This window comes from Oryx dammah, unplaced genomic scaffold, assembly GCF_014754425.2.
Source record: "Oryx dammah isolate SB20612 unplaced genomic scaffold, SCBI_Odam_1.1 HiC_scaffold_21, whole genome shotgun sequence".
NCBI classification, from domain to species: Eukaryota; Metazoa; Chordata; class Mammalia; order Artiodactyla; family Bovidae; genus Oryx; species Oryx dammah.
Window position 1 is genome coordinate 29,264,785 of NW_024070205.1, and position 7,924 is coordinate 29,272,708.

At 60.7% G+C, this 7,924-nt stretch overlaps 1 protein-coding gene across 1 annotated transcript; it reads right to left on the reverse strand.

The window, feature by feature from the left end:
- Nucleotides 1–1,339: 1,339 nt before the first annotated feature.
- On the reverse strand, nt 1,340–4,759 carry RNF223 (ring finger protein 223). Its single transcript, XM_040264134.1, has 2 exons — nt 4,016–4,759; nt 1,340–2,577 (listed from the first exon to the last, which is right to left on the reverse strand). The coding sequence occupies exon 2, from the start codon at nt 2,566–2,568 to the stop codon at nt 1,819–1,821; it is 750 nt and encodes a 249-aa protein (XP_040120068.1). The 5' UTR covers nt 2,569–2,577; nt 4,016–4,759; the 3' UTR covers nt 1,340–1,818.
- Between the last annotated feature and the right edge of the window lie 3,165 nt (nt 4,760–7,924).

A 7,924-nucleotide genomic window follows, 5' to 3' on the forward strand; every position in this document is an offset into this window, starting at 1 on the left:
GCAGATCCAGTGGCCCTGGCACTCCTGGAGGAGGGGAGGCAGAGCTGCAGGGCTGCGGTTTGACTCAGTTTGGGAGGCCACCAGTGACCAACTGCACGTTGCAGTGAAGACGTGTGCTACATGTCTGAGGGTCAATCTGTATGTGGGACACGAGACCAGCAAGTGAGTGCCAGTTTGTTCACCAGCATTTGTGACCCTCTCCGTGCTTTCTGAGTGCCCCCGCCCCTTCAGAGTTGCTTCTCAGCCCTGCCTACAGCCGTGGTCTAGGCTGTGGCCTGCCAGTGGCTCAGTCCTCCCACATCCAGACCTAACCCAGACTGTCACATTGCAGTTATGCGTAGATAAATGCTTGTTAAATGAGGGAATATGTGACGTGCTCATCTGACCACAGCGAGGAGGGTGAGGCTCCATGAGCGCATGACTCGTTTGTGATGATGTGATGTCACTGGCTTGTGGTCCACACTGGCACCCTCCCACTATGGATGGCCCTGTGACTTTCTGGTCTCCTCAGTAAAATCCCTTCTCAGTTCTGCATCTTTGTTGGGGCTTGGAAAAAGGGTATCTGTGGGTCCCTATGACTGGGCCCAGTTCCCCAGGGTCTTTCTGAGCCAGAGGTGCAGCTGGTTGGAGCAGGAAGTCCTGGGCTTTGGGGTGAGGAATGAGGAGGCTGAGACCTATGCAAGCCAGAACCGGCTTGGCCTCTCTTCGTCATGCCAGCCTGGCGGTGCAGGATTCCTGGACTGATAGCAGTACTGGGTGGGGGAGGGGTGGGGTGGCAGGACTCCCGCCCATCCCCCAGGATGCTCGCTTCACCAGCCAGGTCTGGCCCTTTGCTGGAGGAACCTGAGGCCTGTAGATCGTCAGGATACGCTGGTTGTTGCCACCTCTGCTTCTGTGCACCCTTGAGCCTCGGTTCCCAGGGGTCGTGAAGTCCTGTAGCCCTCCACTCAGGGCTCTGGGCAGGGCTGTGGGATCATGACTTCTGGGGTTTGCAGCCTGTTGTGATCACAGTGGGGGTGGGAAGGACTCTGGACCATGCCAAGGCCCCATCTCGGTACCCGCTGCCCCAGGTGCTTCTGGCCCTCCTTGTCTCCCTCAGGCAGCCTCCCAGCCCCGGGAGACAGCCAAGCCCAGAACTGCTCCAGCCCATCCACAGCCCAGGCAGGACCGGAGTTGGACCCCCTAGAACTTGGGCCACACACGCTAGGGGCTGCTGGGAGTCCAGTCCAGGAGGTGTCCTTTTCAGAGCCTTTGTGGAAGGGGCAGACTGGACTTTTCTGGAGAGAGGGGCTTAATGGTACAGGAAAGAACACAGAGGGTGAGGACCCCTTATCAATTATGGGTACAAAATAGTTTATTTAAAAATGTACAATTCAGGATGGCAGGATGGGCACTGGGGAGCTGGGCTCCCTGCCACTGCCCTCTGTCCCCATGGCCACCCAAGGGAAGGGGCCAGCCCTGCCTGGGGAAGCGAGGAACCATGGTGAAATGTGAAAATAAGATGAGGGTGGCAAGCAGCCTCCCTTTTCAGCAAGGGGTAGATCCTACAGGTGATTCACAGTGTGGACAGAGAGGGGCCTTGCCAAGCTGTCTCTTCTGGGGCTCAGTTTCCCCGTCTACAAGATGGGAGTTAGGGAGGTGGCCTCTGGAGCCCATAGCAAATCTGATTCTTGGAAGCTCCGGGGACCATTTTGTCCACCCCATAGGACCCAGCCCCAGAGAGTGAAGGGTCGTGTGTGCTGAATGGGGTGGGGTTCCTCAGAGACGTGGGGGCTCCTCTGGGATCCTGGAGGGGTGGGCTGGGTGGGAGTGGTGACACTAATTGTCCGCCAGGGACCCGAGCGAGGAGGTGGTAGCAGCGGTGGAGGGCGGCCGGGGGAGGCAGCGCAGGCTCCCAGTCTTGAGTGCACACTGCACGGGCCAGAGAACCACACAGAAGAGCACGAGCAGCAGGGCTGTGATGAGTGCCACACGCCTCCAGTCCCTGCAGCGTGCCCAGCAGCGGGCCAGGGGCCCCCGATGGTGGGCGGGGCCTGGGGTGGGCACAGGCGCAGCAGGCTCAGCGGGCTTGCTTGGGCCTATGTCCACACACATAAAGCCGGGCTCCACCAGGCCAGGCACAGAGGGTGGTGGGTAATAGCAGAGCTTGGTGCCCTCTAGCCACACGGGCTCCTCCTGACGCAGGTGCACTGGCATCCGGGCCTGCAGCTGGCGGCTGGTGCGCAGCGCAGGGGCTCCAGCAGTGGGTACAGCTGTGGGTTGCCGGCAGAATGGGCAGGGCACAGCCTCGCTACCTGGCTGGCCTGTGGGCTGGGCAGCCGCCAGCCGTGCCAGGCACTCCAGGCAGAAGACATGGGTGCAGGAGAGCTCCTTGGGTGTCTTGAAGATGTTGTCATAGCCCGAGAAGCAGATGGAGCACTCCAGAGGGGAGGCCACTTTTTCTGAGCCTGGGGTGCCTGGAGACCTGGGGCTGCTGGCTGGGCTGGGGGACCTGGGCACTGTGGCTGTGGGGCTGCTCCTGCTGGTAGGTGGCATGGTCGTGTGCCACACCTGTGGGCTTGATGACATGGTTCTGGGCTGTGGGACAATGGAGACCATTGTGAGTGACCTTGACTGCTCCTTTCCTGCAAGGTCAGTCAGCCACTCTCTCCCCATCCCTCTTCATTGCATCATCTCAGAGATGCCTGTGGGCACCTCTGCGAAATACCCCCACCCCTGTCCCCACCTCAAGGTCTTTCTGCTCAAGTGGTACCCCAGCACTCCCCAGCTCCTCACATGCTTTATCAGGGGTCAGTACCCTGGGGTGCCCCAGCCTGGCCGGGCCCTGTGGACCACTGCTCAGTGAACCCTTCCCACCAGCCCTGGCCTACCTGACTGTGCCATTGGGCAGAAATAAAAGTGATGATGACAACGGCCCCCAACAGTTATTGTTTACATCAGGGCTCTTCTGGGCTGGACCCTGGTCATGTGACCAAGAGCCACGGTGCAGAAGAGGCAGCTCGGAGGGGCCTCGGGGTGTCACAGGAAGAGTGTGGCTCTGGGCCAGATGAAGTTGGTTTGAACACAGATCCCAGTGTGAGTGGCCTATTTGGTGGGCGCACAATAACTGGCAGGCAGTTGTGTGAGGGTGGGCGCCAGCCACCTGACAGGCTGCGGGAGACCAGGGGACCTAAGCAAGGGTGGTGGCCGTGGCCTGAGGAGGGGCTTTGTCTCCCCACCATGGCCTCAACCTGCAGGGCCAGCTCATCTGGCTGGTGACAAGAGCCTGGTGCTGGCCCTCAGGGCCTGGAAATGCTCCTCACCCTTTGGCCAGTGGAGTGGGGAGGGTGGATGAGCCAGGCATCCTCTTTGGGCTGGCCCACCACCCGGGAGGGTCACACCAGCCACAACTGCCGTCCAGGAGGCAGTGAGATGTTCCACTCCTCACCTACTGCCCTCTCCGTGGGAGGCCTAGCCTGTCTTCCTGATGAGGCTCAGGTAACCTGCCTGCTGCCTCTTCTTGGGCCTAGTTCTCTACCCCAGGAAGCCACATGGGTCCTGCTTGGAGGAGGGCAGGTAAGGGGGTGACTCACCCATCACCTTCATGATGGACAGAGGAGGCTGGGGCCTTGGGAAGATCTGACCACATGACCCCATGGAGCCCATGAGCCCCCCGGAGGTGACCTGAGCCTGACTGGCTGGTCAGTACAGGAGGGCTGGTGGAATGACTTTGCAGTGACGTGCCACTAAGGCTCAGGTATTGCTGCCACCTGACAGTGACCACTGTGAGTCACGGTGGTATCACTGTGATGTCACGAGTGCTCTGGCATCGCGGTGTGACATGTCAATGTATTTTGGTGACAGCAGCTGCCGCAGGCCAGGTACAGCTTCAGCAGAGTCTGGGGTACTGCAGCCGTCCTCCCCCAGCTGCTCCGCACATGACTGGTTCCTTGGCACTGGGTCCCACCCTTCTGAGGAGGTGCCCCACCCTGAACCTGTACTGGTGAGAGGCGAGTGCCAGCTGAGCCAGCCTTACCTGGTAGCCAGGGTCAGAGGGGCCCGGGCATGACCCTCTTGGCTGATTCGGCCAGGCTGAGGCCCCGAGCTCACTCGTCCTGGAAGCGCTGGCTTCGTCTCCTCTGGTCCAGGCTGGCCTGTGTTCCCCCTGACTTGTGTTCCTCTCCAGAGCTGTCTGTCCGCAGCTGTGCCGGCCAGGTGGGGTGTGCGACGTGTGCGCTCCTTCAGGTGTGGAGCGCTGTCCAAGGCAGGTGTGAGTTCTCTGGGCGTGGGCTCCTGGCAGGTGTATTTATACACTCGCTTGGGATCATGCTGGCCAGGGTGTGACCCAGGGCCTTCAGGATTGGCTGGCCTCTCATCCTCTCCCTGGCAGGCTGGGCAGTAGAGGGCGGGGAGTCAGAAGTGAGAGGTCAGAACCTAGGGTGGGGCCGGGGGTCAGTAGGCCTTTGCAGTCTGGGCAGGTCTCAGCAGGTGACTGGGTGCCTGGTAAAACCTCTTCCTACTCTGCAGCTCCTGAGATGCTGGAACAGCCACTCCAGAAACAGACCTACCTGCTCACTGGCCTTGTTCAAGGTGGGGGCACCTAAGCTCTTTGGGTGGGCCCCCAGAGGGTCCTTGCAAGGAGGCCCCCCACTCAGTTCACTGACACCCTCCCCTAGCAGCCCCTGTTCCTGCCCCTTCCCCCCAATACCCACCTCATCCATGTGGCTGCCACTCAAAAGCACAGCACCCCCCAAATGGGCTTTGCTGTCCCCACCCATCCCTTCCCACCTGCAGCCTTTGGGGGCTGGGAGGGAACTCCTTGCTCTGGGTCCAGGGAGTGGGGTGAGAGGTCAGGCTGGGAGTGCCCGCAGGGTGAGTGAGGGGTGAGTCAGGGGTGAAGGCGTGTCAGGCAGCAAGCTGGCCCCAGGACTTGTTTCAGGGGAGCATCTGCTTGAGGGACCTTAGTTTCGTAGGTAGGGAAGGGACTCAAGGAAGTGCCCACCCAGGCAGAGGATCCAGAAGTCTCCCTGGGGTACAGGGAGCGGTTTCAGCAGGTCAGTACTGAGTCCCAGCACACCACAGGGCCAGCTTGCATCCAGGCCTGTCTGCGGCCAGGATGGAGGGTGTGAGGGCTGTGCTGGAGGCGCCTGGAGCCTAGCCAGTGGCATGGGCTGTGACCAACCAGAGTCACCCTTTTCCTGAAGTGTCATAGCCACTCCATCTGGTACCTGATCCTCCTGGCCACAGGGTCACAGCAGGCTCTCTCCTCCACCCTGTGGCTTCGCCGCTCACCCCCCACCCCAGCTTTACATACCACACCTCAGTGTGCACCTGATCTGACCTTGGGGCCCAGGACCTGAGATAGAACCCCATCATGAGCCTGTGGGGAGGGAGTGTTGGGCTTGGTCAGGCTGAGAGAGGGTTCCACCCTGGTGGGGGACGGCCCTGACCCTTCAGTGGATGGTTCAGGACCCCCCGAGGCTGCCCAGCCCCAAGAGCACTAGGAGAAGCACTGACGGCCAACAGAGGTCAGAGGTCATCAAGAGGCATTAGGAGATGGGTGCATGGAGCAGGCTGCCTGGGCCCAGACCCCAGGAGGAACCAGAGTGAGAGGAGAAGGGGGCAGCCAGGACTGCAGCCATAGGAGGTTGAGGTGTGGGGCAACTGCAGGAGAGGAAGAGAGGACGGGGGCTTCCTTGTGTGCTCCAGGAGCAGGAAGAGCTTTGGTGAGGGGCTTGGCGAAGGTTCAGGGCCAGCGGGGTTAGTGAGGGCCCAGAGAATGGGGACTCTCTATGAGGGCGGGGCCCGCCTGAGCAGGATGGGGCTCTGGTTCCCACGGGTATCGTGACTCAGGGTCTGATGCTCCTCCAGGAAGTGTCCTGGTCCTCTGAGCACACCTCCCCAAGGGCTCCTGGGAATATCCGAGCTCTGAGATCACTCCAAGCTCCTCAGTGGACAGTCAGTGCCCGAGGCAAGGGGACAGGAATGCCCGAGGGATGTGCCATTGGGGTGGGGCCGGGTCTCACCACACAGGACCATGGCACTCAGGGCTCCCCTGGCCCCACACAACTGCTCACTCTCATCATGATGAGGGAAGAATATCTGCATCTTGTGAGTGTGTGGGCTTCATGTGAGCAGGTGAGCTGCTTACCACCTTACTCCGGCTGGCTGTGTGTGCACCTGTGTGCATGCACATGTGAGGGGAGCCTGGCTGCCAGCAGGTGACCATGAAGCTGGGGCTTACTTGCCAGACCGGGCAGAGAGCAAGGCCTGCAGTGACCACCCCTGTCCAATCATGGCTCTCAGATGGTAGGGGTCCCCAAGACCTCAGGACACCTGGGAGTCCTAGGCTGGAGGCAGGAGCTACTTTTGGCCAAATGAGCAGGGGAGAGGCCTGCCCCACAAGGCCCACTCTGGCCATGGCTCCCCACCCCCAGTACTTGTGCGAGGACTGGCTTCAAGACTCTGAGGGCTTGCAGGGGGCACAGAGAACAGCCAGTTTGGGGAAAGGTCTCAACATGGGTGTAAACTCTGGCCTGCCCCTCAGGCCAGAGCCTGGGAGGCAGAGGCTGGGCTGCAGCAGGGGCTCTAGGGGGTGCACTTGGGCTCGGCCTCCACCGCACCCTCTGCACTCTGGCTCCTGACAAGCTCAGAGTTGCCCTCTGGCCACAAGGTGACTCCTCCAGACCTGTCCCTCCCACACCCAGCAGTGAGCCAAGTTCCCAGTCGGCCTGGCCTTGAGGGTTGGCTCTTTCTGGGGCCCAGTGCCCAGGCCCCACCAGGGCCTCTGTTCTCATGCCCCATCCTCAGGCCCTGCTCATTCTGCTCTGTGCTCCCACCTCCCAACTCTACAGCTGGTACTGCCTCTTGCTGACCTCTGACGGCTCTGGGTGCTTCTTTGGCACTGAGTGAACAGATGAATGAATGACTGGACGAGCTGCAGCTGTGACCCCAGGCCCGTGCCCACTGCCCAGCCCCACACCAAGCTCGCCTCCTAGGACGTGGGGCTCCTTGTGGTGGTTGACATGGTGGAGCACTAGGAGGGGACAGGTGCCCCACCTGCCTGCTTTGGCCAGAAAAGACCCCCCAAATTGGCCTTATCTTGGCTTTTTACATGAAGGCATGGAGTCCAGGTGAGGAATAGGTGACAGAGGAGGGGACTGTGCAGGGTCCCCACACAGACACTCTGTCCCTGCCAGCTGCCCCACCCCCACCTGCTTTCTGCCCTGGATACCCATCAGTCATGTGCCCAAGAGTCCAGGAATGCCCCCCCAACTATTTGGGAGGCCTGAGACAGTCACACCCAGGCCCAAGGTGTCCAGTGGTAGAGGGGAAGCCAGCGTGGCTGAGGGCCCAAGAGGCCAGGCTACAAGAGGCCTGGAAGGTCAGGGGCAGCATCTCAAGTGTGGGGGCAGAGGGCTGCAGGGTCAAATTCAGAGTTGAGTGTTGCTGCCAGGGGTGGCAGAAAAGGCAATGGCAACCTACTCCAGTACTCTTGCCTGAAAAATCCCATGGGCGGAGGAGCCTGGTAGGCTGCAGTCCACGGGGTTGCTAAGAGTCGGATACGACTGAGCAACTTCACTTTCACTTTTCACTTTCATGCATTGAAGGAAATGGCAACCCACTCCAGTGTTCTTGCCTGGAGAATCCCAGGGATGGGGGAGCCTGGTGGGCTGCCATCTATGGGGTCACACAGAGTCGGACACGACTTAAGTGACTTAGCAGCAGCAGCAGCCCAGGGGTGGAGCAAAGCTGAGTCTAGGGGCTGCAGGGCCAGGAACATTAGAGAAGAGGTGGCTCTGAGGTTCCCAGGGGAAGCCAAGGGTCATCTTACATCCACAGGAACTCCATGGGAACCCCACAGCCCTTCAAGGCTGTCGGCTGCAGAGGCAGGTGGTTCCAGGCCACTGTCCCCAGAAGAGGGCGGGGCCTCCCCCAAACCCTG